This window comes from Clinocottus analis, unplaced genomic scaffold, assembly GCF_023055335.1.
Source record: "Clinocottus analis isolate CAN_PGR_092001 unplaced genomic scaffold, fCliAna1.0.p SCAF_35, whole genome shotgun sequence".
In the NCBI taxonomy this organism is placed as follows: domain Eukaryota; kingdom Metazoa; phylum Chordata; class Actinopteri; order Perciformes; family Cottidae; genus Clinocottus; species Clinocottus analis.
Genome location: NW_027176098.1, coordinates 260,332 through 287,831, shown reverse-complemented (window position 1 = coordinate 287,831; position 27,500 = coordinate 260,332). Strand labels below are relative to the sequence as shown.

General features: G+C 46.4%; 2 protein-coding genes across 4 annotated transcripts in view; both read right to left on the bottom strand.

Annotated features, from left to right (window-relative positions):
• Positions 1-6,144, bottom strand: part of mccc2 (methylcrotonyl-CoA carboxylase subunit 2) — a 10,621-nt gene extending 4,477 nt beyond the window's left edge. The window contains exons 1-10 of the mRNA XM_068596215.1: positions 5,933-6,144; positions 5,027-5,093; positions 4,865-4,949; positions 4,543-4,644; positions 4,259-4,386; positions 3,329-3,441; positions 2,770-2,883; positions 2,025-2,089; positions 1,335-1,434; positions 1,152-1,247 (exon numbers count right to left, since the gene is read on the bottom strand). Coding sequence (XP_068452316.1) covers positions 1,152-1,247; positions 1,335-1,434; positions 2,025-2,089; positions 2,770-2,883; positions 3,329-3,441; positions 4,259-4,386; positions 4,543-4,644; positions 4,865-4,949; positions 5,027-5,093; positions 5,933-6,088 — 1,026 coding nt within the window. The 5' untranslated portion in view covers positions 6,089-6,144. The remainder of the gene's footprint in view (positions 1-1,151; positions 1,248-1,334; positions 1,435-2,024; positions 2,090-2,769; positions 2,884-3,328; positions 3,442-4,258; positions 4,387-4,542; positions 4,645-4,864; positions 4,950-5,026; positions 5,094-5,932) is intronic.
• A 9,040-nt stretch (positions 6,145-15,184) lies between these two features.
• LOC137799429 (transducin-like enhancer protein 4) overlaps positions 15,185-27,500 on the bottom strand; it is a 19,947-nt gene continuing 7,631 nt past the window's right edge. For 2 of the 3 annotated variants that reach the window (XM_068596217.1, XM_068596218.1), the window contains exons 5-16: positions 23,787-23,909; positions 23,180-23,233; positions 22,932-23,084; positions 22,561-22,693; positions 22,243-22,430; positions 21,537-21,613; positions 21,181-21,430; positions 19,888-20,135; positions 19,613-19,760; positions 17,506-17,656; positions 16,470-16,546; positions 15,185-16,340 (exon numbers count right to left, since the gene is read on the bottom strand). In XM_068596217.1, coding sequence (XP_068452318.1) covers positions 16,233-16,340; positions 16,470-16,546; positions 17,506-17,656; positions 19,613-19,760; positions 19,888-20,135; positions 21,181-21,430; positions 21,537-21,613; positions 22,243-22,430; positions 22,561-22,693; positions 22,932-23,084; positions 23,180-23,233; positions 23,787-23,909 — 1,710 coding nt within the window. In that variant the 3' untranslated portion in view covers positions 15,185-16,232. Of the gene's footprint in view, positions 16,341-16,469; positions 16,547-17,505; positions 17,657-19,612; positions 19,761-19,887; positions 20,136-21,180; positions 21,431-21,536; positions 21,614-22,242; positions 22,431-22,560; positions 22,694-22,931; positions 23,085-23,179; positions 23,234-23,786; positions 23,910-25,354; positions 25,371-27,500 lie in introns of all 3 variants that reach the window. The other variant, XM_068596219.1, reaches the window with a different exon arrangement.

The following is a 27,500-nucleotide window of genomic DNA, read 5'->3' as shown; positions in this document are numbered from 1 at the left end:
CGGTTAGCGGCAGCTAACGCTCCACGAGCTGCAGCCACAACACAAGGCACGGAGCTTTAAAGCAAATGAGAACATCTGGCAACGCCCGCCGGAGAGAGAGAGAACAAAGAGAGCGGCGCCGGCTGCCCGTTATCGACTCCTGACGGCGAGACGACAGCTGAGCATTAAACACGGTGCATTCTGGGGTTTAAATGATGTTTTTCATAATTATCAGGGCTGCAGAGTGAGTCTGTGCTCCATCAGTCTCGTTTTCTGGTTGCGACGCGACAATAAATCAACGGAAATATCTCCGCGGGGCCAGTAAATGGTAAATTTAGTCCACAGAGATTATGAAAAACTAAATTCCAGTCATAAACAGTATCTCGGGGTATTTATACATATCATATACATAGTGCATGCTGCTCAGAGTTTGTGTTGGACAGTTAAAACCATAAGTGGATTATTTTGTCTGAGTTTCTCACCAAAAACTACATTTTACATGATCACGGTGATTCAATCTGAGCATGCATAGGAATAAATTATAATAAGTCTACGTGTCTGATTACGCGAGTTCATTCAAGTCACTTTAGGGAGCGGCGACCATTAACGTCGAGCTGCAGAGTGGATTTTAATGCGATTAAATGTTTTACAAATTCAAAGTCTTGTGTGTTTTTGTCACCACGTTGTAATGTTGTACTGCGCGTTGTGTTTGTTGTGAAGCTAGAAGCTGGTACAGTGCAATCAAATGGTGACACGAACCGTAAAAGTCGGGTTACAAGCCGCTCCTACCGTCGGTGGGTGTCCCCGCTGTAGCAAGCTAGCGCTGCTAGCCTCCGCTGCTGCTAGCTTTTCGCTAGCTGCCCGAGTCGGGCGTCGAGCCGGGGGTGGTCCCACTACCTTCGGTGGTTGTTGGCGAGCTAGCAGGGAGCTAGCAGGGAGCTAGCAGGGAGCTCGCGAAAACAAGTGGAGAGCTATCAGCAGCGCTAGCTGGGTACAGCGTGGAGCTAGCTGCACCGAAGGTAGTAGCGGCTTGTAACCCGACTTTTACGGTGTGTTTGAACTGTACAATCTTTTAAACAAGGAGATTTAAATGATAAGCCTCCACTGGAACATAAAAAGCTGAACAACACATTTAATAACTCGTCTAGATGTTCAGGAATCTGGACAAATACCTCTCTGACGTCAAAGTTGCGTTTCAGGTTATCTCCAACGATGCCGTAGAGTTCGTCGGCGGGGAACAGCGGGGCCTCCGGCGGTTCGATGCTGACCTGCGGGAGCAACACGGACCTCAGCGTCACCAGGAAAGAGTCAACGGGCGTTTAACGCGCTGGAATATAAACCGAGCCCCGACTGACCTCCATGTTCTTCCTGTAGTTGAGGTTTCTCACCGCCTTCCTCGCCAGATGGAGCGCGTGGTTATCGTCCAACGCGTAGTGGTCCGTCACCCCGGACTTCCTGTCAAATAAACACAAAAAAAAAAGAAACGATCCATCACCTGTTAGAGCGCGTGACGCGATGCGGCAACGAAAGGAAAAAAAACTTTTAAAATCCGTAACCTGACATTTGTTTCTGCACGTTTTGTAAAAACATTCGCGGCAGAAAGTGGGCGTGGCTACGTTACCCCCAAGTTAGCAGCACGTAGCCTCACTAGCTAACGTGAACTGACCCGGTCTCATGGCAGAAAGGGGGCGTGGCTACGTTACCCCCAAGTTACCGGCACGTAGCCTCACTAGCTAACCTAAACTGTCGCACACAGCTCCGACTCCTCCAGGACGAGTGTCTGAATGAAGCTCTTTCAGGCGGACCGGCAGCCATGTTGAATTCTGCTATGGCAGGACGGCGGGGGCGGAGCTTCTCTCCATCACGCTTGAGTTCACGACCTTCGACACCAAGGTCGCGTCAAGAGTTAGCTCGGGGGGGGGGTCGGGTTTCTCTCGTTACGGTTGTGTCTCGTAATCTCAGTCCCACGGAGCGCAGCGTCACAGTTCTTTTAAAGTTGATGAACACTGATCTAAAAAGCAGAAGAAAATACTGTAACTTCCTACTTGCAGTGAAGGTCAGCACCACCGAGGTCCTCTGCAGAAACCTCCTCCCCGGTGGCGGCTTTGACCTGCGAACACAAAGAAGCACCGAGAGCCTCAAACAACGAGGCAACGAGCGAGAGAGAGAGCAGCAGATCTACAGGAGTCTGATGCTGGTTGTTACACAGAGCTCACACACATCCTGACCAATGGTTTACAGGACTTTTAACCACATTTACATGACTTAAAAAAAGATTTAATGACTTTAAACCACATTTCTGTGACTTTAAACCACATTTACATGATCAAACATGGTGTGAAATGTGTGTGTGAACAGTAAAAAGTGATAAAATGTAGTATTTAAACTAACAATGAGGATTCAAAGCATACAGTAAACCTTAAATGACTCAAATGAATGAGAGACAATAGTTTGATTAAAAGAATAAACATTTATATAGATGCCTGTATGTATGCTGCTGATATGTTGAGCCTCTTTCTTTTAAAAGCAGATTCATTATTTATAACTAAATGAACGTCATGAACATATGAATATAACACATCTACATGACTTTTACACAACTTTTGGGATCATTTTCTTTTTTCAAGGCCTGGAAATAACCATTTAAAGAATTCCATGGTTTTCCATGACCGTAAAGAACGCCGAGTTCAGCTTGTATGAACCAAAAAGCACCCAAAAGTACACGCTGTGAGGGAGACACTTCCTGTGCTTATCAACTTGTTTGTAAAACACTTAATCTGCAGTACCGACCAGCGGAGGTCCTCCCAGGAAAATGGTCCCTTGCTTCCGCACGATGATGCTCTCGTCCGCCATGGCGGGGACGTACGCGCCGCCGGCGGTGCAGGAGCCCATCACCACCGCGATCTGGAGAGAAGTCGAGAAGGAAAAAAAGGTGAAAATATGAACGAACGAACGGCTCGATGGGCGGCTGGAGTCGGACTTTTGCGATGCAGAAATCTAGTGGGAAGACTAAATATAGAAAGAGATGGAAAAACCTCAGAAAACGATATATGACACAGGAGGAGAAGCCTTGAATGATAGATAGATCATTTGAATCAATATTAGAGACAATATTAGCACCAAGTAATGTTTATAGAAGCAAACCCGACTCCTCTGCAGCCTCATCCAGTCACATTCATACTACATTTTCGTCTTAGAGGCACGGATGTCTCCCCCTAAGACAAATACCTTACGGCAGTGCTTTTACATATATAGACGCCATTTTGGGGCCGGTTAAAAGACGGGGCGAGCTGCTCTGTGTTTTTTTTTTTTTAGGACGAAACGCAGCGAACAAAGCCGGCAAACGTACCTGAGCGATTCCCTCCGAGGACAGCCGGGCCTGGTTGTAGAAAATACGCCCGAAGTGATCTCTGTCCGGAAAGACCTCGGCCTGTCGGGGAAGGTTTGCTCCTCCGGAGTCCACTGCAGGAGACGGGGAACACAAAACACGAGGGAGAAGTCAGAGATCGTGATGAACGGTTAACGTCCGGCACCACGACAAACCGCTTCCTGGAGGAAAAGACTTCCAGGAAGTAACAAGACACATTAAACAAAGGTCACAGAAGATTTCAGTACTGATGTTAACAAATCACAAAGAAAACATTTGTTTTATAAAGTCACTGACAGACAACAGTTCTCTTTTCCTCTTTCAAATGTGTGCATTTAATCATCTCCTTCCTCTTTAGTCCACACACTGTTACTCTAGTCTTTAACAGTACCATTACTAAGTGTCTGTTAAAGACATCTGGATTTAAAAAGCTAAAAAGTCAAAGTCATTTTTATTATCAATTTTGTGCAATGTGCAAACTTACAGAAGATCAAAAGTAAGTTTCTCTTCTGTCCAACATACAGTTAATTGTGCAATAGTAAGAATAATAAAGTGCAAAAAACAGTTAAACATTTAAAAAAAGAACAACATATAACATAAAGACAACATAAATTAGTAACTATTAAGACTATGAAGGACTAAACTATAAATAAATGCCTGTAACTCCTTAGCAGCATTCAGACATGTGAGTCTACTCCAAAAAAACTGATGCTTTTCTCAATAGATGTGTGTTTAACAACTAGAACTACGGCCTCGAGCGGATGTCCTCGCTAAAAAAAAATATGAATAAATTCTCTCCGGATGTCGCAGTGATTGTGACCTTTTCAACCTCCAAATTCATCCTCGAGGCGGATGTTGGCGGCCAAGTTTCTGAAGAACTTGCCGGAGGGACAAGGGCCCGGTCGGACTCACCGAGGTAAATGCAGGGCAGGTGGTTCTGCCGGGCGATCTCCTGCGCCCGCAGGTGCTTCTTCACCGTCACGGGGAAGTAGGTGCCGCCTTTGACGGTCGCGTCGTTGGCGACGATGACACACTCCACCCTGCGAGAGACAGAAGAACCCGAATGAAGAAAAATGGGCTCGAGGGGAAATCTCCATGAATGTAACTCCCCATTGTGATGACCATGATGTTAAAATGTGAATATTCTGCATCTAGTCATGATGTTTAATATGCATTAAGAAGAACAGACGGTTTACCCTGAGACACGGCCGATCCCGGTCAGGATGCCGCCAGCTGGGACTTCCTCTTTCCCATAAAGCTCGTACGCTGCAAACTGAGAGAACTCCAAGAACGGACTCCTGCAAAGAAAAATGTGATAGCATATGACGTGATACTGTATAATGTGATAGTGTACGACGTGATACTGTATAATGTGATAGTGTACGACGTGATACTGTATAATGTGATAGTGTACGACGTGATACTGTATAATGTGATAGTGTACGACGTGATACTGTATAATGTGATAGCATATAACGTGATACTATACGACATGATAGTGTATGACCTGACACTGACCCTGGGTCCAGCAGCCTGTCGATGCGCTCTCTGGGCAGCAGTTTCCCACGAGAGGTGTGAAGTCTCCTGGCTTTTTCTCCTCCACCTGGATACATAAAACAATAGAAAAAACATGAAGCGTTGACTTGCTAACAACACACACATTAACACACACTCACTCACCCAGTTTGACCTTCTCCGTCCGGCTTTTCAGCTGGTCCACAATAACCTGCATGCGCTCGTAGTTCTCCTGAAACACAAGACGCCAGTTTGTTGGTCACGTTTGATTTTTTTCCGACAACTTGTGGAGGACGAAGCATCACTTTAATAACAGAAGGAAGCGATGAAATCGTCACTCACACAACTGACTTTATCAAGAGGGAATTAGAGGACAGAGGTCAGGAACTTAACACCAGATACACATGATTACCTTTGTTTTGTCTATTTTTCAAAGCTGGAAATATTAAAAGTCTAAGTGACTGTGTCGCCATCCAGAGACGTGCTCTGAATGTGGACACTATTGACCAAACAGTGATAATGATGCAGCTTGTGATTAACATTATTAATGTGTAACTTCAACACGGAAGCATTTAAACCTTCAACATTAATTGAAAACTAAAAACAGCAACTCCTTAATCCTTATTTACTCCTATCCTGAAAACGTTATAGATGTGTTATGTTCGTGATAAAGTAACGCTGATTACTTTTTCATGGGTTACAGTTAAACAAATAAAAGTGTTTATAGTAGATGTTGCAATGATTTAGGCACTAAATGAATGAACGGGCTGGCTAGCTTGAGGCTGAGCACAAACAGCTCAAGGTGTTGACCTCTTGCAGACAGTAAACTAGCTAGAATTAGCTATGCATGGATTGGGATCAAAATAAAACCAGACAAATAAAACTATAGTTGTAATGCCTGTCGACATTAGCTGACTTTAACGTGTTTTTATTATCATTTACGTTTACCTGTCTATTGTGTAGCTAGTTTACTTTGACATTAGCAGTCGCGACGTTCGGCTAGCTGACGCTAGCAGCGGGCTAACCGACGCTAGCAGCGGGCTAACCGACGCTAGCAGCGGGCTAACTTACCTGGTATTCAGGGGACTGTTTGTCCGGCTGAGACCCGAGCGAAGCGACTTTCTCGGCGTAGTAAGACCTCGAGCCGGCCAAAGGGAGACTCCTGCAGCGGAGCAGCCACGGCCTGGCCGCCTGTAGGAGCATGTCGCAACCATGTCGTACATGCATGTCTAACCGTGCACTTTGTGGATGCTAGCTTGCTAGCTCACTGAGCCTCTTCTTCTTCTTCTTCTTCTTCTTCTTCTTCTTCTTCTTCTTCTTCTTCTTCTTCTTCTTCTTCTTCTTCTTCTTCTTCTTCTTCTTCTTCTTCTTCTTCTTCTACGTCTTCTTCTGCGGTAGCTCTCCAGCGCCACCCGCTGTCTCTACAAACCGTGTGCGCTCAAAACCTCAAAACGACTCAGTTATGTAACTGTTGTAATAATCTTATTAACATATTTGATTAATTTGAACTCAAGGTCAATTAAAAATATATAATAATGTATGTAATTTAAATGGTTGAGAGTTCCGAAAAAAGCAATACAACTCCCTGCTTATGTTCCATATGTTGGTCATCCATTACGCAAAAATATGTGGTTTGTTTCTTTTCTGTAATTAAAAATGAAATATAATTAAAACATTAACTTAATAGCATTTCAGTTGTACATTGCAGTGCGTTTACAGGATGGAAACCAAGACGCCGAGGAGAAAAACATAATTACAGCGCCATACTGCCACCATGTGGATTTAACAGGCATTACGCACACAAAATCAATGCAGTGTGTGTGTGTGTGTGTGTGTGTGTGTGTGTGGGTAGAGCTTTCTATGAGAGACGTGTATTTTTTTGGCAACCCTTTCTCTTGCTAAACTCTCTTAATTTACATTTTAAATTTAACAAAATATGGCCCATTCCAGTATTGAATTCAATTAATTTCTAATCTTTTCTTAACCATAAGTGGGAGTTTTAAAGCCTTTAGGAATAAAGCCACGCGCTCTAAAGAAAACCTTCGGCTGCAGCAGCGTGCAGGCAGACACAGAGGAGAGGCCTCGTCTGGTTTGTAGAGAAGAGAAGTAAAAGTTGCTTTCCAGTGAGAATCGGAGTTAGCCTAAAAGCTTAAAGAGAAGGGATCCCTCCTGACCCGCGGGGCGCTGTTGGAGCGAGCGTACCTGAGGCAGAGTGCCGGGCTGAAGAGCCTTTGAAAAGCTTCGAGAGCTTTTAGTTCATTTAGTCCCGAGAGGCTTCCTCCTCCACGCGGCGCCGCCGGCGTCCGTGACCTCCACTCAAACGCTTTCTTAAGGTAAACGCACGATCCTCCGCTCCGCGAGCGACCTTGAGCCCTCTCGCTCGTCCGAGCTCTCGCTGCTCTGCCGTGACCTTTGACCTCTCCTCGCTGAAGAGGCCGAGCACAAAGAGCTTTGATGACCGCGGGGAGCAGGGAGGCGGTGAAAAGACACGCGAGGGCTGGACGGAAAGGTAGGAAGGTAGGAACCAGGACCGCTTGTTGCCTCCTGTATCCTACCTCCTGCCTTCTACCTCCTGCCTCCTGTATTCTACCTCCTGTATCCTACCTCCTACCTCCTGTATCCTACCTCCTGTCTCTTACCTCCTGTATCCTACTTCCTACCTCCTGTATTCTACCTCCTACATCCTGTGTCCTACCTCCTGCCTCCTGTATCCGACTTCCTACCTCCTGTATTCTACCTCCTACATCCTGTGTCCTACCTCTTACTTCCTGTATCCTACCACCTGTACCCTACCTCCTGGATTCTACCTCCTACATCCTGTGTCCGACCTCCTGTATTCTACCTCCTGTATCCTACCTCCTGCATCCTACAGTCTACCTCCTGCCTCCTGGATTCTACCTCATACCTCCTGTGTCCTACCTCCTACATGCTGTATCCTACCTCCTACGTCCTGTATCCTACATCCTGTATCCTAGCTCCTGTATGCTACCTCCTGCCTCCTACATCTTGCATTGGATCTCTCTGTGTGATAATCTGTGTGTGTGTGTGTCCATATCTGACTGTTTGTCCTCCCAAAACCCCTCTCTCTCTTTCTCTCTCTCTCTTTCTCTCTCTCTCTTTCTCTCTCTTTCTCTCTCTCTCTCTCTCTCCCTCTCCCTCTCTCTCTCTCTCTGACGAACAAGGTGAGGAACGAGGGCCGATGTTAGCAAGTCAGACACAAGGAGTTGTGTGAGTTGTGTGAGTTGTGTGAGTTGTGTGCGTTGTGTGAGTTCAGAGGTGACACAAAGCCGTGAATCCTCTCAAAGCGCTGATATGATCCCAGCAGCAGAAACCGTCTCCGGCCCGAAGGAACAAATCTCTATTCACGTGAAGTCACTTTCATCGGTCTCGTCCTCCCACTGAGGCAAGAAGACACTTTGCTTTTCTTTTCTTTTCTTTTTGCGGCAGCAGCACTCGGAGCATCATCCTTTCTCGCATCCTTTATATTGTGTTTCTGGGGGCAGCGGCGGACAGAAATGAACTTTCATTGCGTGAACTTTCGTTCCGCTAATGTAAAAAAAGGTGGGCATGAATGTCAGCGCGGTGGCAACATCCAGCACTCTGATGCGATTTCATTCTGCCGCGGAAAAATATAAAGTCACACACAAATGTGGGCAAATATTAGCCCTCGATTTCTATTATTTTATTAGTTTCTCTGATCCAGTCAACGCCTCGTGCTTGTGACCGTTACCGGCAGTCACATGTTACAGCGATTCATCTACGTGGAAAAAACAGCGTCATTTCTGGTCTCTTTTTTTATTGATAAGGCATCTTTTTGGAAAGATTAGGACCTAAAGAATAGAAAAAAATCACAGGAAAACAAAGTATTGGCATGTCATGAAGGATATTCAGTCAAAAAACTGTCGCTCAGTTCAAAAATGGAAAGAAATACTTATTTTATGGCAAAACATTGTCTGATTTAGGCATGCTGGGTATTAAAACGTTCAGGAGCTTCTGCATATGCCGTGTGGCGCTGTTGTAGAAATGTGGGCGGGACCTTGAAGGCTTCAGCACCGTACGTGGAGCAACGCTAGAAAGCGACGCCTTGACGGTGTGCGACGAGTTGGGCATCACTCGGGGTCCATATTGAAATATCTCAACAACAACGTTGTCCAGACGTTCATGAGTCCCAGAGGACGAAAAGCCTCACACGGCTTGTGCACGGCGGCGAATATTCACTCCGTTGCAACGCCGATCCTCTTCAGGAGACTCCGCCGTGCGCCGTCGAGCGCTCCGAGAGTGAATTCATGGAGAGCGACTCTTCACAGTGCTCTGAAGTTAGGAGAGAGGATCGTAATGGTTCCCCTAAAGTGGCACTTTGCAAAACATTACGCCAACATGGCCGCCAAGGTCTGAAACACACACACGTACTTTCAACATCCGAGTGAAGTGAAACTGTGGGAAGGTACATTTTGGCCAATTTGAGCCAAATCTACCAGCAAAGTGATGCAACGGATCCTGAAGCCGCCTGGCTTTGTTTGTTTAATCCAACTTCTATGTCTGTCAGGAAAGTGGGCAATTTGCACGCCGCGAGCGCCCTCGATATAAAGCGTTGAAGGAGGGTTGGCTCGTTCCCCGCGTGGCGTCCCCACCTTTCCTCCTTCTCTCCCACTTTCGGGTCGTTTGAAGTGCGGGTTGGAGAGCCGTAACGGGAGTATCATTCACGCTAATGGCGGGGCGTCCTCCTCCACAGCCCCGCCGCTCGCGTCACTTAATCCACTTCGGCGGGAAACGAGAGCGCGGCGCGTTCACACAATGGGAGGGTTCGCCGGTGGAGGCTGCGTTGACCCCGTCAGCTCGCACTAAAAACGCCACATTGAAACTACTCGAAAAAAACACTCGTTTCTCAGCTCACTTGATATGTGGAGTACGAGTCAGAGTCCAGAGGGTTTGGTTTTTTATTCCTGGGAAAAAAGTTTGGCACACCTAGAGGACGTAGACGATTACCTGCGATGTCAGTGTTGATCATATCATCCTCTAATACGGGCTTGTGATAGTTTATGTTGAATGTAGGTGAAAAGTTGAGGGTTCAGAAGAACCCTGCTTAGAATAAAAGGGATTTTAAGGGTGCTTGTAAGACTATTGGTTTCATTATGAACCCTTTTCCAAGGATTGTTGAAACCATGGCCCCAAACACCCTTAAAAAACTGGGCTTAAACCATGATTGTTGTGGGTTGCGTTGCAGCAAACAAGCCCTGGCTCTTGAATATAAGAAGCTTTTGTTGATAGAAGAGGAAGAGGATTCTACATGAAAGTCTTGGACTATCGACGGGATATCGGTCGAACCCTTTTGGTGGGTTCTAGATGAAACCTTTGGGATAAAAGAAGCTTCTTGGTGGAACATCTCGGGTGGTTTTTAGATCAAATCTTTGTGATATAAAGGAGATGTTGGTAGAACCCACCTGGGTGAGTTCTAGATGAAACGCTCGGACTATAAAAGGATTGTCAGTAGAAGTTTCGGGTTCTTGCGACCCTTCTGGATGAGAACGGAGAACCTCCAAAGAGGAGAAAACTAGAACGTGGTTTATGATGGAAGGCCGCTGGCGGTGGTTTATTTTACAGACGACTGGAGAAGAGAGCGTAGTGTCGCACAATGAGTCCACAAATCTGTGTTTCATTTGGACCGAGCATCCAAAAAAGGTGAGTTTTGACTCTTAAATGCAAATGTGAGTGCTGATGAAGGTCCTGCCTCTGCCGTTGCAGCTGTTTTGCGTCTCTTTTCCGTCGTTTTGGTCTTTTTTTGTGTCTCTTCGAGGGACATTTTGTAGGTGCCGCTGACTCTTTGAGCCACATTCGGTAATCCGTCCACATCTGCCTCTGCGGATCGTATCCAGGGGTGTTGAACCTGTAGCGGCTCTGGGTGGAGAACCTTTACACCACAGAAGGGTTTTCCATAGCACCGCTCATGGAGGGGTTCTGGGTGGTTCGAGGTACAACAACCCTTCGAACGGGTTAAAAGTTCAAATTCCACCCTGAACTGAAACATGGTTATCCCATGGAAACAAGCCGAAGAACCCAATAAGTTAGCATTTTTATTTTTAAGAGTGTAGTTGCTCCCTTTGTGGGGTTCCAAATGAAGAAAAATAAACAGTAAAAGTTGGAATAAAAAGCTTTGAAAGTGCCTCGTCATCGATCTGAACTCATACCATCAGCAGGTATGACGTTTCTGTTGAAGCGGAGGACTCAGAGGCAGGTTTAGGAGCTAAAGGAGAGGAAAGGAGGGTGTGAAAGTAGCTCTGGTGCTAAGTCCACAGCTGAAACAGGAAGTGAATCAAAAGGAGAAACTAAAATAAAAGTTCTGGTTGTTTTTCCGCCACAGGACCGAGCTGTACGTGTCTTTTGAGGACAGGAGGTTTGCAACCTTTCACGCAAAAAAAGGAGACGTCCGCTCCGGCCGGCAGCCGGTCGGCTGGAGCCGCTGTGTGTAATTGTGCGATAGTTGTGTGCGACTGTCAAGGAAAGCGTTTGAATGTTAATGCCCCGGGCGTGCACGGGAAACAGGCAGGTGCTTAATGAGTCCATTCACAGGTTGCCGTGCACAAATGTGCGAACTGAGGAATGAAATACGTGGAAAAAAACGTCGGACAAGTTCAGTGTTGCGTTATGAATATTGAATAGTTTTTGTTTTTTGCAGGAAGGAAGGAGTCTGCTGCCAACGGCTGCAGGTCAACCCGCGTCATCAATCCATCACACCGGCAATCCACTTCTCAGACGATCAGAACGCCAGAGATATCCTTTAAAGATAAGAAGAAAAAGCCTTCTTTGATGCACACCGCAACACCACAGAAGAAGAACAAGGTTATTCCCTTCAGCTTGGGCGAGTCGAGAGGACTCAAAAAGTACCTTCAACCCAAATCTTTTGTCAGTTTTCTCACAGAATCGCAGCTGTACTCGGCGGTAGTAAGTGAACGAGTGCCCGTCTTTTACATTTCATGCTACTCTCTTCTTCTCTCGGCTGCAGTTCATTTCAGAGGCAAACGTTGCACTTAACAGGGTTAAGTTACTAGAAAACAACGTCTTTACCGTTGAACAGTTGAACCATTGACGCCTCAATGATTATAAAGAAATATTATACCGTAAAAGTCGGGTTACAAGCCGCTAGTACCTTCGGTGGGTGTCCCCGCTGCCGGCAGTTAGCGCTGCTGCTAGCTCCTTGGCTAGCTCCCCGACAACCATCGAAGGTAGCGGGACCAGCCTCGGCTCTACATCCGACTTGGGCAGCAGCGGCTAGCTAGCAGCAGCAGCATCTAGCTAGCAGCAGCAGCTAGCTAGCAGCAGCTAGCTAGCAGCAGTGCTAGCTTGCTACAGTGGCAGCATCCATCGAAGTTAGGAGCGGCTAGTAGCCCGACTTTTACGATAATAGATATATAATATCTGAAGTGGGACGTTCTGCATGAGGATCACTTTAAGTATATAGTTTTTAATACTTTTGTAATTTATTTAAGTAACATTTTGAATGAATTTGACTGAGAACAGAGTATTTATACCACGTTCCACTGTGACTTAAGGAGCATGTACAAGTACTTCTTCCACCACTGGATACATCTTGAACCTTGAATTGTCGTCACTCAACTTTTCAGAAAGTCTCGAGACAAAATACTCCACACAATAATTTAATAAAACCAACCACAGACTAGAAAAGAGAGAGAGAGAGAGAGAGAGACCAAAGGCATTTTGTATTGAAGGGGAAAGAAAGAGAGAACTAGCTAACAGGAAGTTTCTTTCCACTGAACCCTCAAAAACTTACAAATCAATGTACAACACTTCGTCACGTTAGCCAGCTAACTCGTAGCGATCAGAAGAGACGTCGAGGTCTGACTCCTGACACACAGCGTAGGTAGAACCAAAGTGTACTTTGTGTTTATCCCCCACACACACACACACACACGCACACACACACTATTAACGAGGGCGTCGGCCACACAGCGAGTTATTCAGTCCAGATCGTACGACGCGTCTGAGAGCAGCCGAGCGACGAGCCGCCATTTTAATTTGAAAGCACAGAATAAGGCGAACACCGTGAAAAAAAACAAGTGTACAATGTCAAATAAATTTACAAATATAATCAGTCAGTACAGTGTAGTATCTTACATCGGGCAACACACACATTGGACTGCTTCTCTTAGCAGTTTTGCTGCAAAAAGGCCTCTTTGCATTCACACCAGAGCGGTTATAAGCAGTAGTTTCTTCTGGAATACACATCCGTCTGCCCCACACACACCCACACACACACACACACACACACACACACACACACACACACACAATGATATGAATATAAGATGTCGTCTCCAGTCCAAACTAACATGAATATCTACATCTAACTGACCTCCCAGTGAAATACTCAGACAGGTCGTTAATAGTTGATCTGAGCACGGCGGCGCTCGTCTTCGTCAGTTTGAAGAAGAAAACTGCAGAGATGGAAAAACATCTGGAAACCTCTCTGTTCCCCGCTGCCTTCTTCTCCGTCTGGATTCGCAGGTGAGGAAGGTTTGAGATTGAAAAAGTAACACGATGGATATTTTAGACCATGGACCGGTCTGTACCCCTCCAACATGCTAGCTTGAGCGCTACCGCTAGCTCGCTATTGCTAGTTCACTTTGCGTTTCTGAGTGGTTCTCTAAAGGTTCAGAGAATATGTAAATTCATTTGATAAGTCGTCTCGTTTAAGTTTAATCCGAGGAGTCGGAGCTGTGTGCGGAAAATAATATGAACCCAAACACGAGGAGTCGGAGCTGTGTGCGGAAAATAATATGAACCCAAACACGAGGAGTCGGAGCTGTGTGCGGAAAATAATATGAACCGACACGATGGCGTTTGATGTTCCCACGTTTGTGGTATTTCCTCAACAAGTATACAGAAGAACAAGTGGTTATTTCCATGGTGGACGGCGGAGAAAGTAACTGTTTTCACGGAGATAAGCCACGCCTACTTTCACATGCAAATTAACCACATGAAGTCGAGCGTGTAAACTCACTCGAGTGAAGCTGTGTGAATATTCGCAACGCTTTTGGTGTGAACGTAGCATCAGACAGAAAAGATGTCCGCTACAGCCGGTGAACGACTACGAGTAGCTCTTGGGCCACTTTCCTTCTTTTTTTTTTTTGAGGCCTCAAACAAGCTCGCTATCGCTAGTTCGCTATCGCTAGTTCGCTATCGCTAGTTCGCTAGTTCGCTACCCGTTTCTGAGTGGCTGGCTAAAGGTTCAGAGAATATGTAAATTCATTTGTTAAGTACTTTCAGACGTAAATTAATCACATAAAGTCGAGCGTGTAAACTCTCGCGAGTAAAGCTGTGTGAATATTCGTAACGCTTTTGGTGTGAACGTAGCATGAGGCAGGAAAGACGTCCGCTACAGCCGGTGAACGACTACGAGGAGCTCTTGGCGCCACTTTCCTTGTTTTTTTTGTCAAATTAGATCACAGGCTCACTCGGGGAAATCGCTGCGTTTATGCAATGTACAACGAGGATACGAAGGCAGAAAGAAAAAGCACAGTGGAGGATATCGTCGCTTCTAAAGCTTCGTTTTTTTTCTGGCATCAAACACACGGACTGAAGCGGGAAAGTGTATTTCACGCGCGACACAAAGCGCAGTTTGGTCCTGATGACGTCAGAGCGGAAAACAGACAGTTGGTACGAACCGGACTGGACCATCCGGGTCTTTTTCCTCACGACTGATTTCTTTTTTTTTCAATATAAAATCCGTCCTTTAAAAGTCACCTTTCCTCTCCGTGGGGACGAGTCAGTGGCGCAGCGGCGTAAAAGGCACTGTGTTGTTCCTACAAGCCAACAGAAGTGTAAAAGAGAAATCTCACTGTTTTTGTTTGTTTTTTTGGTCCCCAAAAAAAGTTTCAGGCAGGATTACGGAGAGCTGGTCGACTTCCAAAACACTGAATCTGTCACAAAGAGAAGCCGGCAGGCGCCCACAGGAGGCAGGAAAGAGCAAAGGTCACGCAGGAGTGAGGGTCATCGAGTTAATTGGTTTGTTCAACACACACTCACACACACACACACACACACACACACACACACACACACACACACACGCCTCACAAGATGGAAAATAAATAAAAACATTGATGGAACACAGTCGGTAGAAAATAAATATCAAAAGGTCGTTTAAAGCTGCATTTCAAGCTGTAGGTCACGTGGGAGCGGTCGATACGTAGACGCAGACAGCGGCCGGTTAGCTTAGCTTAGCATAAAATCTGTGAAACAAAATGGGGAAACAGCCAGCCGAGCTTGTCCAGCGGTGAGGTCGCAGGTCACTCGCAATATTCAGAACGCCTTTTTGTTATTTATTATGTCTTTTTTCGTGTTGAATGATGAATTTGACGATTCTGGGCCGAGGTATTACAACCCAGACTCCCAACTCGTCTCGCACAAACATTTTGATCTACCACGGCGGGTCTACTTCCTGTGAAGACGGAAGTTCATTTTGAAAGAGACACTGCGCATGTTAGCGGGTGGAAACGGTCCAGAACTGGCGCTGGAAGGGGAATGTGAGCTTTACTATGAATCCTGCTGCTTTTCCTGGCAAGAAAACGTGCTCACCGAGGTAGTGCTCACCTGTGTGTGTGTGTGTGTGTGTGTGTGTGACCCTTACCTACTGGAGGTCAATGCCTGACCTTTAACCAATCGACTCTGCCAAGAACAGCACTGGGATTCGATCATAAAAGGAGCCGTGGAGCGTCGTAGTTTGAATCTCAGGGCCGTAATTTGACGAGTTGGGAGTCAGAATGTGTTGGGTAATAACTGAAACGTTAGAAAAGTAGTATGCAAAGTACCGACAGTAAGCTCTCACGTATATAAATAAATACTTGTTGAGTGTTGATCCAGGTGAGCGAGGGCAGAGTATCAGGATGTTCCAGGTTGTGTGATATTTACATCGACCTCACAGCGACCCTTTTCTTAGCTAAGTGTCTTTAACTCTAAGAGATAAAAACCTCTCTGGCGTCTCTTGCTCTGGCCTCCGCTCTTTGAAGCGCCGTCGGGTTCACGGCGAGCTGAAGGTGAGACTGCGCATCAGGATGGAGCCGCTTGAAAGACGGATAAAGTTGAATAAAAAAGGCCTGAAAGTGAAAAAGGAACATCGGCCTCTCCGGACGTTCACTCATCAAAAGAAAACCACTCGGTATGAAAAAAGAAGAGGAAAAAAAAAACAATCTCTGTGCTTGTTTGTTTTGATCCACGACCAGCTAGAACGGTCCAAGAAAGGACTTGAGTTTGCTTTTGTTTGGTTCCGCCCAAAATCCGTTTCTTCTTTTAAATATACACGTTAAAAACTGTACACGGGCGACGGAGGAGCCTCCGCCCTCGCGGCCTCCGCCTCCTAGTAGTTGACCTCGTACACGGTCGCCTTCTTGTCCCCCGAGCCCGTCACGATGTACTTGTCGTCGATGGAGATGTCGCAGCTCAGCACCGAGGACGACTCCTTCGACTGGCGAGGGGGAAACACACAAAAGAGGCGTGGACGTGTGAAGAGAGAGTGTGTGTGTGTGTGTGTGTGTGTGTGTGTGTGTGTGTTTTGTGCGTTGTGTTCTCGCGTGGCGTTCTTCAGCACGCTCACCTGGAAGATGCTGGCCCCGTACGGGGTCCTCCACGCGTTGAGCAGATTGTCTTTTCCCGTGCTCACAAACCACTTGCCTGGCAGAGGACGACAAAATACACATTAGACAACGTGAAGGGAACGCGTTTCAATGCAGTGAGCGCTGCGGTGAAGACCAACACTGACTAGAAGTGGCTCTTTAAAGTTTTATTTTATTTTTTTCAACCTGAAAATCGTGTAAGAAGTCATGGAGATGACACAATAAAGCTGATTGTGTATTTCATCGTCTGGTCCAAAGTGTCAGCCGCTAAGTCAATTGACAGGTGTGTGTCGAGGGCTTTTATTGTGAAAGGTAAGAACCGAAGGAGTGGGTCTGGTCTGCGAGTCCTGAAGTTTGTCGACTTGGTTCAAAGTAAAAGAAGTTAGTCGTCACAAACATGTTGGACGTTGAGTGATGACAATGTGAACATCATTTTTGATGACATTTATTCAGTGGTTCTCAAACTGTGGGGCGCGACCCTCTAGTGGGGCGCGGAGGTATTACAGGTGGGGAATCCTTTATTAATCCCACAGTGGGGGGATTATTCTCTGCATGTCACCATCATTAATAATGAAGGAGCTTTGCGCTGCTGTGAAGCTCTGGGGCTTCAGTGCCTTGCTCAAGGACACTTCAAAGTGAAACAATGGGGAGAAAACAGGGATCCAACCGGCTTCCTTGCTCATCTTTTTGGCCAAATATGAGTTATTTTTTGCACATAAATAACTGTATTTGCATTGTTTTAACAAAGTGATTGCACATGTTATTAGTTTTTGTCAGATGGAGCAATCTGGTTCACTTGAAAGACGTTTAAATTTTCTTTAATCTATTAATTAAAAAAGCCAAATGGAGGAGTCTCAACAAGTCAAAATGTTGTCGGGGCGTTGGAACATTTCGCTTCCTCCAAAGTGGAGCGCGACAGAAGAAGTCAGAGAATTCTTTAATGCTTTAATTCCACAGAACGAGTCGACACTTGGAGCGTGCGTCTCGTCCCTTCAGCGCTTTGTTCGCGGTTCTTACCGCAGTGAGCGAATCGCAGCGAGAGCACGCAGCTCTCGTGCAGGTGCAGCTGGTACTTGTCTGGTTTGGAGACGTGCAGGACCTCCACGTTGTTGTTCTCCATGCCGACTGCCAGCCACTCGCCCGTTGGACAGTAGCCCAGAGAGAAGATCTGCAGCGGGAAACCCGACCGTTATAGTGCATGTAAATATAAAACATTATCTCTTATTACCAGCTGGTGTGTGTGTGTGTGTGTGTGTGTGTGTGTGTGTGTGTCGTATGTCCTGAAGACGCTAACTGTAGCAGGAAGTACCACAGTACTTTGTCAGACGTCTATATTTCTGTTCTTCTTTTCAACGCTGTAGCATAGAACTGTAGCGGACGTTCTCCTTCACAGCAGCGTAGCGGGGGGGGGGGGGGGGGTCAAAGTGTCGGCCATTTTCATGTCTTGCCGGCGCTGTAGCGGGCTAATTTACACATGAACTAAACCCGACTTACGGCAGGTTGCTGACTCACTGAGGCTAAAAAGCAGCAGCGTGGTGGCGTTACCACACCTTTGTTCGACTAATTTTCTGTAACTAATGTCGCATTGAAGCATTGGTGGAACTAGCTAACTAGGGAGCTAACTAGCAGACAGCTGGTTAGTTAGCTTGCTAGAATCCAAATGCATTAAAACATTGGTGGAATGAGCTAACTAGCAAGCTAACTACCAGACAGCTGGTTAGTTAGCATGAAAGATTACAAATGTATTAAAACATTGGTGGAACGAGCTAACTAGCAAGCTAACTAGCAGACAGCTGGTTAGTTAGCTTGCTAAATTCCAATTGCATTAAAACATTGGTTGAACTGGCTAACTAGCAAGCTAACTACTAGACAGCTGGTTAGTTAGCATGCCAGATACCAAATGCATTAAAGCATTGGTGGAACTAGCTAACTAGCAGACAGCTGGTTAGTTAGTTAGCTTGCTAGCTTTAACGCAACAGTGGTTACTGAGAGCCGTCCCGTGGCCAGCAGCAGCGCCGGGTCCGCCTCACACCCCCCGCCCCTCTGGAGAAGGACGAGCCACCGAGCTAACTAGCTGGCCGCCCGTCCGCCATTCTCTTTTGGTACCAGTGAAATAAATGAGCGAGGAAAAGCAGTTTAATGTCCGTTCTACGCCCGTATTTCTGCAAGATGCGGTCACTAACGTTTACAGGTGTGGATGTGAGATCAAAATGAAGGCGGTGTGGTCACCCCCCCCCCCCCTCCTCCTCCCACCTGTACGCAAGAGGGCCTGATTGCCGTTTAGTTTAGCATTAGCCTGCTCTGTTTCTTCAGTGCGTGATGTAGACTGTGTGTTGTCTGCGGGGGCGGCCGCTGACATTAACACATCTACGAGTGCTGGCAAACATCCGCTGCTGCGCTTCTCTTCGCCGTCATCGGCCCTTTTTTTTGTACTAATCTGTCAAAACAGATGGCTTTTTTTTTTTTTTTTTGCAGTTTCTCAAATCGTATTAGCTGTGCAACATATCCTGCCAGCAGCAATTACGCATCAGGAAAATGAGGTGGGTGAACGGTTGAGTCAATTCTCCTTTTTTAAAAACAAATCACGACAATCTCTTTTCTAGACGACGAAGACGCCTGATGGCGTTATAAACCCGGTGAACGCAAATCTATTTCCTTTTTTTGTTTGGGGAGGGGGGTGAGGGGTTGCGTGGAAGGGGATGGAACAGATATTATTGGATAGCGTGAGCTAACCCCAACCCTCTCTGAGCGCTCGCTAACGCACACCCACCTCAGTGCACACTGAGATTGCAAAATGGGTCTTTTTCTTTTCTTTTTTTCAGCGGAAAATTGCAGTAATGGTCTATTATTGCTGCTCTTCTCCTGACCTCGAAAAAAAAAAACACAACTAAATATCTTACCTGCCAGTGCTATTAGCGATAAAGGTATTTGAGCACAGTCTGACCTTTACGGGGTTTTAAACGCTCTGAACCCGAGCTTACAAAAACCAGAGAGCGTAATCGCCCATGTGTGACCCTTTTTCAACAACTTGTGCATTTACTGTATTTCACCAAAGAATGGAGGGAAAAAAGTGGCGCGAAAGCAAACCGACATGTGACACGCGGCCCCAAAACGTGCGGTTTACCTGGGAGGTGAAGTCGTGCTGCTGCAGCTGCCGGCCCTCCCTCAGGTCCCAGGACCGCACGGTGTTGTCCAGGCCTCCGGTCCACAGCTTGGTCCCGTCGTTGGAGATGTCGATGCAGCTGGCTCCGTCGGTGTGGCCCTGGAACTGCCTGCAGATCCCCCCAAAAAAGGGACATGCATGAATATTTGCGCTTCGTCTTGTGTGAACGGCGCTAAAAAGGAAAAGGCCTTAAAGGCCATTTCCTGTTTTAAGCTGTCAAGACGTCCACGTTTTACCTGACCAGCGTCTGGTTGTGCAGGTCCCACACGGCGATGTTCCCGTCGGAGCAGCAGGAGAAGCAGACCTTGGAGTCGGGGCTGATGGCCAGAGCGTAGCACGCCGGCGCCGACGAGGTGAGCTCGGCCTTGATCCGCGGGGTGGGCGTGGCCAGGTCCCAGATGGACAGCGTGCTGGCCTCGCCCCCGACGATGAGCGTGCGCCCGTCAGGAAGCAGCCGACAGGACCGGATGTAGTTGTCTCTGTTCTGATGGGACGAGACGCAGACGGGGGTTAGTTTTATTAACATCAGGGTCTTTAGCTTGAGTTTACATCATGTCTTAAATTCACCTTTTACAGGCACTTAAATATGAGATATATATATATATATATATATATATATATATATATATATATATATATATATATATATATATATATATATATATATATATATATATATATACATATATATATACATTTGTTATATCTAAAATTGCAGAACAATCTCAGCTCTCTATATAACGAGGCACCAATGCTGTAAAGAGAAAATATGACAAATGTAATGCAATTTTGGAAATTCTTCAAATTTCTTGTGAAAACATAATTTTAACTTTAGCAGTTTTGGTGATGGAAATTGGTTTATACATGGAAATAAATGTCTAAAACCATTTTTTTTAATCATCATTTTTTAATAGAAATGTTGTCTGTCACTACTTTCATCAAAATGAGGGAGGGACTGAGATAGTTAGCCTTTTAGAAGCTAGCTGGTTAGCAGTTACCCTGTTGGCATTAAGCCTGTTGACAGTTAACCTGTTGACAATTAGCCTGTTAGCAGTTAGCCTGTTGACAGTTAGCCTGTTAGCAGTACGCTTGTTAGCAGTTAGCCTGTTGACAGTTAACCTGTTGACAGTTAGCCTGTTGACAGTTAGCCTGTTGACAGTTAGCCTGTTAGCAGTTAGCCTGTTGACAGTTAGCCTGTTAGCAGTACGCTTGTTAGCAGTTAGCCTGTTGACATTTAGCCTGTTGACATTTATCCTGTTGACAGTTAGCCTGTTGACAGTTAACCTGTTGACAGTTAGCCTGTTAGCTTGTCAAGTCATATTCCTCCAATGAGCGGCGTGGTGTATCTGTGACACCAACTACAGGTGCTGTGTCACTGCTGCAAACAGTGCTTTATGCATGGCAGCATGCACACACACACACACACACACACACACACACACACACACACACACACACACACACACACACACACACACAGGGTTAAAACGGCGTCAAGCTAGCGCCACGCGGCCGCTCGGCGCACTCACGAGGCAGTCCAGCTGGGACACGGGCGTCTTGTTCCCCGGGTGGCTGATGTCCCACACCTTCACGCAGCCCTTGCCGCCGGTGTAGACGTGGCGCGTCGGGTTGCTGATGGTGACGGCGCACACCACGTCCCCGTGGTTGAGGGTGTTGATCTGGCGGGCGTGGCGCGGGATGCCCGGGCCGATGAGCGCGTCCGGAGGGAAAGGCACGGGCTGCATCTGGCCGTCGGCGCTCACGTGGAAGGAGTAAGCCCTGGAGGCGGGAAGAGAGGAGGGCGGAGGGGGAAATGTGGGGTAAAAAGGTACGGTGTGACAAGAGAAGAAGAAGAAGAAGAAGAAACGTGATTTTGTTAACATACGGTTTTCCACCGGGAATGCCCGACAGGTTGGGGGGAAGGCCGGGGACACGTATGTGGTGGTGAGGATCAAATCCCACCTAGGGAACACGAGAAGGAGTTAGAGGAGTAGATTAGATTACAACCAAAAACACGCAAGTTATACTAAAAGTGGAGCTGCTATCCTGAGTAGAAGCTAATCTGAAAGCTACGTACAGCCAGTGCTGTCGCTGACGTGCAACCCGGACGTCTCGCTTTAATCTGGATGTTTTTGTCTCAATCAGTGCCGACTGAAGATAACTGTAATCGTAACCACCCGCCGAAACTACACGCACATTCCTCCGTATGATTAGGACCCCAAAAAAGAAAAGTATTAAGAGTATTTCTTCCCAGAAACGTCACATTTAAAATAATCATGATTGGAATGAGCAGCGAAAGCAAATGATGAGAACGCCTAAAGCGACGCGATGTCTGATTTCATTTTGATTAAAAAGGAACAGTGTAGCACGTACACAACATTGTTCACACACTTAACACCTCTGCAACACATACTTTTACCTTGTATGTGTATATATGTATGTATCTGTGGATGGACAGTTTTTTAAAAAAGCCTCCTGCGTTTCACAATATACGCTCAACAAAGTGCATCAGTTTTTTTGTGCATGGGCGTATGTCATGAATTCTAATGGACTGAATTGTACTGTGTGTGTGTGTGTGCGCTCGGAGGTACCACTTGTGTGCGTCCGTAAGCGGCCACGGCGGCGGCGGCCACGGCGCTCATCTGAGGAGAGATGTTGTGCAGGCCGGTGTAGGCGACGCCGGCCGCGCTCAGCTCTCCGTTCATGCCCGGGTGGGGCACCAAGCCGAAGGGACTCGGGTACGGGCACGGCACCGCCAGCGGCGTCCGGAGGCCGGGAGCTACGAAGAAGAAGAAGAAGAAGAAGAAGAAGAAGAAGAAGAAGCAGAAGAATTAAATAAAACACAGGCTCTCGTACAAGTCGCGATCATCGGATTTGTGCTCCGTTTTTTTTTTTTTGCCGGCGCTCACCCAGCGCCTCGAGTCCCGGCGGCTTCCCCGGCGCTGACCTCGGGCCCGGGGTGGAGGCGCTGCTCGGCGTCGGGGCGTCGGAGCGGGAGGTGGGGGTGCTGGACTTGGACACGGGCGTCGTGGACTTCTCATTCTGCGGCCCAAAGAGAAGGTTTGAACTCGAGGGGAAGAAGGGGGGGGCTAAGCGTCACTAATAGCTAAGCGTTGCTAATAGCTAAACGTCGCTAATAGCGAAGCACAAGGGTATATCATCTTCTTACCGACAGGTACTAAAAATAGAAGAGAACCACCCTGATGAGAAATGACAAACAGGAAGTGGGCTGTGATTTCCCTATTCCCCCCCCCTCTCTCCTTCCACGCCGATGACTCACCAAATTAATCTCTTTGGACTTGGAGGAAGGCGTGCTGCTGGAGGAGGCGACGGACGACGGGCTCAGCGGCGCGTCCTTCTTCGCCAGGCGACTCTTGTCCAGCCCGTTCTCCCGGGGCGAGTGGGCGGGACTTCCTCTCGGGGACGTGGGATCCTGTGGCGGCGTGAGAAGGATGGATTTTTATTTTTCTTTCTTTCTATCTTTCTATTTTTGAAAAAAACAAAAGGCGCCGTCTCGCCGCGTCGTACCTCGTTGGAGACGTCCACCACCAAGTTGTCGTCGCTCTTCTCTCCGTCACTTTCCTGGTCGAACACATGAGAGGACAAGCTAATACAGCTAATAATGCTAATAAAGCTTGAAAATGTCTTCTGCGTTGCACATACGTTCATATAAAAGGTTTGATCATAAAATCAAGACTTTAATTAACGCCCTAAAGTAAGGAAAATAAATGAGAACGTGTTTGTATAGAAGTCTATGTTTCATGTGTTAAAGCTGCATTCTCTCTCCTGACCACCAGGGGGCGACTCCTCTGGTTGTATAGAAGTCTATAATTCATGTGTTAAAGCTGCATTCTCTCTCCTGACCACCAGGGGCCGACTCCTCTGGTTGTATAGAAGTCTATATAAATGACTCTACTTCTCTCTTGATGTATTCCCTCAGTAAACATTGTAAACATGAGTTTGTGTCTTAATCTCTAGTTTATTCTTTCATACAGCATGATGTTCATTTAGTACATTATGCTCATTTAGAGTCAAATAGACCATAAAGCAGGGGACGCTTTAGGGGCGGGGCTACCAGGTGATTGACAGGTTGCAACCACAGTGTTATCCCGTTTAAACAATTGTTCTGACTCACATAGCGCGAGGAGGCTAACTCCTTCTCATCCGTCTTCTGCTTCTTGCTGTCGGAGGAGTAGTCGCTGGAGCTCCTGTGCTTCTCGCGGTTCCGAAAACTGGCCGAGGGAGACACGGACGAGCTCTGGAGGAGACAAGAACCAGACGCTGGAGATGTGAAAACAATTACAACTCGAAACTGTAGCCGTCAAATCATCTGCTCACTCGTCATCTTAAATAGCCTGTTTTCTGGATGGAGTCTGGCGCAGCGGTTAAATCACCTTAAATAGCCTGTTTTCTGGATGGAGTCTGGTGCAGCAGTTAAATCATCTTAAATAGCCTTTTTTCTGGATGGAGTCTGGTGCAGCAGTTAAATCACCTTAAATAGCCTGTTTTCTGGATGGAGTCTGGTGCAGCAGTTAAATCATCTTAAATAGCCTGTTTTCTAGATGGAGTCTGGTGCAGCGGTTAAATCACCTTAAATAGCCTGTTTTCTGGATGGAGTCTGGTGCAGCAGTTAAATCATCTTAAATAGCCTGATTTCTAGATGGAGTCTGGTGCAGCAGTTAAATAACCTTAAATAGCCTGTTTTCTGGATGGAGTCTGGTGCAGCAGTTAAATCATCTTAAATTGCCTTTTTTCTGGATGGAGTCTGGTGCAGCAGTTAAATCACCTTAAATAGCCTGTTTTCTAGATGGAGTCTGGTGCAGCAGTTAAATAACCTTAAATAGCCTGTTTTCTGGATGGAGTCTGGTGCAGCAGTTAAATCACCTTAAATTGCCTGTTTTCTGGATGGAGTCTGGTGCAGCAGTTAAATCACCTTAAATTGCCTGTTTTCTGGATGGAGTCTGGAAAAAAATGTTAATTCCATCGTAAATCCTTGTTGTCGATGTTCCGGTGTAAATTGAATGTGCAAAGCTTATTTACACTGGTCTGCGGCATGTAATGCATTTTTTATTGGATTCCATTCGCCCCAAAAAGAAGAAGCTACAACCTATAACCAGAATGTACTTGACTAACTGACTTGCTGGTGGATTTACTGATGACACCTTTCACACAGAGGGTCACAGGGCATTGCGTGAAATGCTGGTTGTGTTACTGTTTTTTTTACATGTTTGATGTCACTTGCTGTACATTTCCTCTGGGCAAAAGTCTGCAGGAACTGCATCTAGCTTGAACTTCATTTTTTTTTGGTAAATGTCCATTGATGTGTCTCTCTTCTCTTAATCGAATGCTCCATTAAACGGTACCGCTGACGGATGAATCCTCGCTCATTGGGAAGCTCTCCTTACCCGGCAACACGGCGGACGGAGAGAAGGGAACAAAGAAAAAAGGAAAAGCGGGACCTTTAACTCGACCTTTCCGCTACCTCACGCTCTCAACCTTTTACGCTGCCCTTTGCCGTGCCGCAAGTGTCGATGAAGAAGACTTTCCGTCGGGGGGGGGGGAAGGGGAGGAAGAGGAGGAGGAAGGCTGAGCGTGCGGTTGGCGGGCGCTTGCACCTGTGCACATCTCGGTGTGTGCAAATAATGTCGAGCTGTCAGTGTGTGTGTGTCTGTGTGCACAGGTGTCTCTCCTTGAGTGAGACACAGCCCCTCCTCTCTCTCTCTCCAGTCTGATTACATTAATTAGCGAGCAAATTAGCTCTTTTTGAAAAAAAAAAAGAAGAAAACATCAAGGCAAATTAATTTAGCTGCGGAGACAACCGGAGGCGGTACAAGCGAGTGTGGAGAACACGGCGAGAGCAATTCATTTACCGGCACGTCATAATTATATTGCCCCCCCCCACTCAGAATGACCGCGCGTCTAGCCGCGTTAGCTAACTGTTAGCTGCCGTGAAGGTCCTCAAAGATGGACGCTGGGGCCCTGGTGCGTCGCAGACATCAGAGAAATGACTCTTTGAAGACGGAGGAAGAGAAGCAGCGGAACAACCTCTTGGAAGTGAGAGCGCAGGTTGTTTTTTTCCAAATTTTATTTTTTTATTGCGTTTTTTTTTTCGAGCAAATTTCAGTTTTGAGAGCGTTTTTTTTTTTCAGAGCAATTTTTTTGTTGAGAGCGTTTTTTTTTTTTTGGAGAGCGTTTTTTTTTTAGAGCAAATTTTTGGAGAGCATTTTTTTTTATAGAGCGCTATTATTTTTTTTTTTTAGCAAATTTGACTTTTTTTTTTCCTGCAGCAAATTTTTTAAATGTTTTTTTTTTTTTAGATACATTTTTTTTGGAGAGCGTTTTTATTTTTTTGGAGTTTTTTTTTTAGCAAATTTTTTTATAGAGCGTTATTATTTTTTTTAGCAAATTTGACTTCTGAGACCGATTTTTTTTTTTATACAGCAAATTTTTTAAATGTTTCTTTTTTTTTTTTAGATTTTTTAGATTTGTTTTGGAGAGCGTTTTTATTATTTTTTTCGGGAGAGTTTTTTTTCAGCAAATTTTAGTTCTGAGAGTGTTTTGCAAAGTGATGTTGCACGTTGTGTTGTACGCTGAGTTGCGTGTTGAGTTGCGTGTTGTGTTGGATTTCATACTGGACGTTGTGTTGTGTCTCCTCTGCACGCCGGATGCAGACTTTTCTTTCGTCTTTGTTTTAAAAGAGCAGCGAGGCGTTCACAAAAGAGGACGGACTGCCTCTGAGCGGTGGGGAAAAACAAAAAAAAGACAAAAAAAGAAGTGCGACGGCGCTAACAAATAAACTGTTTAACCTCAACGAGCAACTCCTCGTAAAGGTCGAGGAAGCGGAGCCTCGTTTGGAAATCATTCTCCATCTTTTCTTCCTGAACGTACAGAAACATAATCAAGGACTTTGTTCAAGAGACTTTTTTTTTTACCTCGAGCGCTTTCGGGTCGTCGCTTAGAAAGAAGAAAAAGAAAAAGAATCCTTTCATTGCAACTCCTCCATTCATCCCACAGGGGACTGAAGAGAGGAACACAACAGACACACAAAAGAAAAAGCCTGGCAGTGGCGACAATTAGCTTCATTACATAAGTGCGTCTGAAAGGCCCGAGGAGGCGCGGTCCTTGAACGCACCGCGACCAACACAATAGACTTGCACACACACACACACACACACACACACACACACAGACACGCACCTTGTTAGCCCACGTGCCTTTATCAAGCATGTGGGCTAACATGCCTTAGCTTAGCGCCAAGGACGCTAAGGCACAGATGTTCATTCAATTCCCCCCCCCCCCCCCCCCCACACACACACACACTGCACCCTGTGGACGGTTGCCAAGGCAACAGTGGACCACTGACAAGGGGCTTATTGGTTTCATGAAGTGACTGTTGGCGGCGTGCGTCCTCGCAGGGCGCTAATGAAAGGCATTCATCATTCTGGTCCCTCTATCTTTAACCGCGCATTTCTGACGACCTCACACACACACACAGACATACGCACACACACGCGTGAGCACACACTGCTAATCGCTCTCCCATCGCGGCGCCCACAGCTGTGTGTGTGTGTGTGTGTGTGTGTGTGTGTGAAGAGGAGGATACACTACACGGGGGGGCAGGAGATAACATATTAAACATTCCACCCGTCTCCACCTCCCTGCAACACACCAGAGAACACCCACAATCTGCTAAACCCATGTGTGTGTCTGTCTGTGTGTGTGTGTGTGTGTGTGTGAGAGGAAGAGAGAGAGGGAGCTCTGGCTGACAGAATAAAGAAATGCTAATCTGCTCATGGAGTATTCAACAAACCAAATGTTTGCCCCGGGAAGAAACACGCTCAGCTTAAGG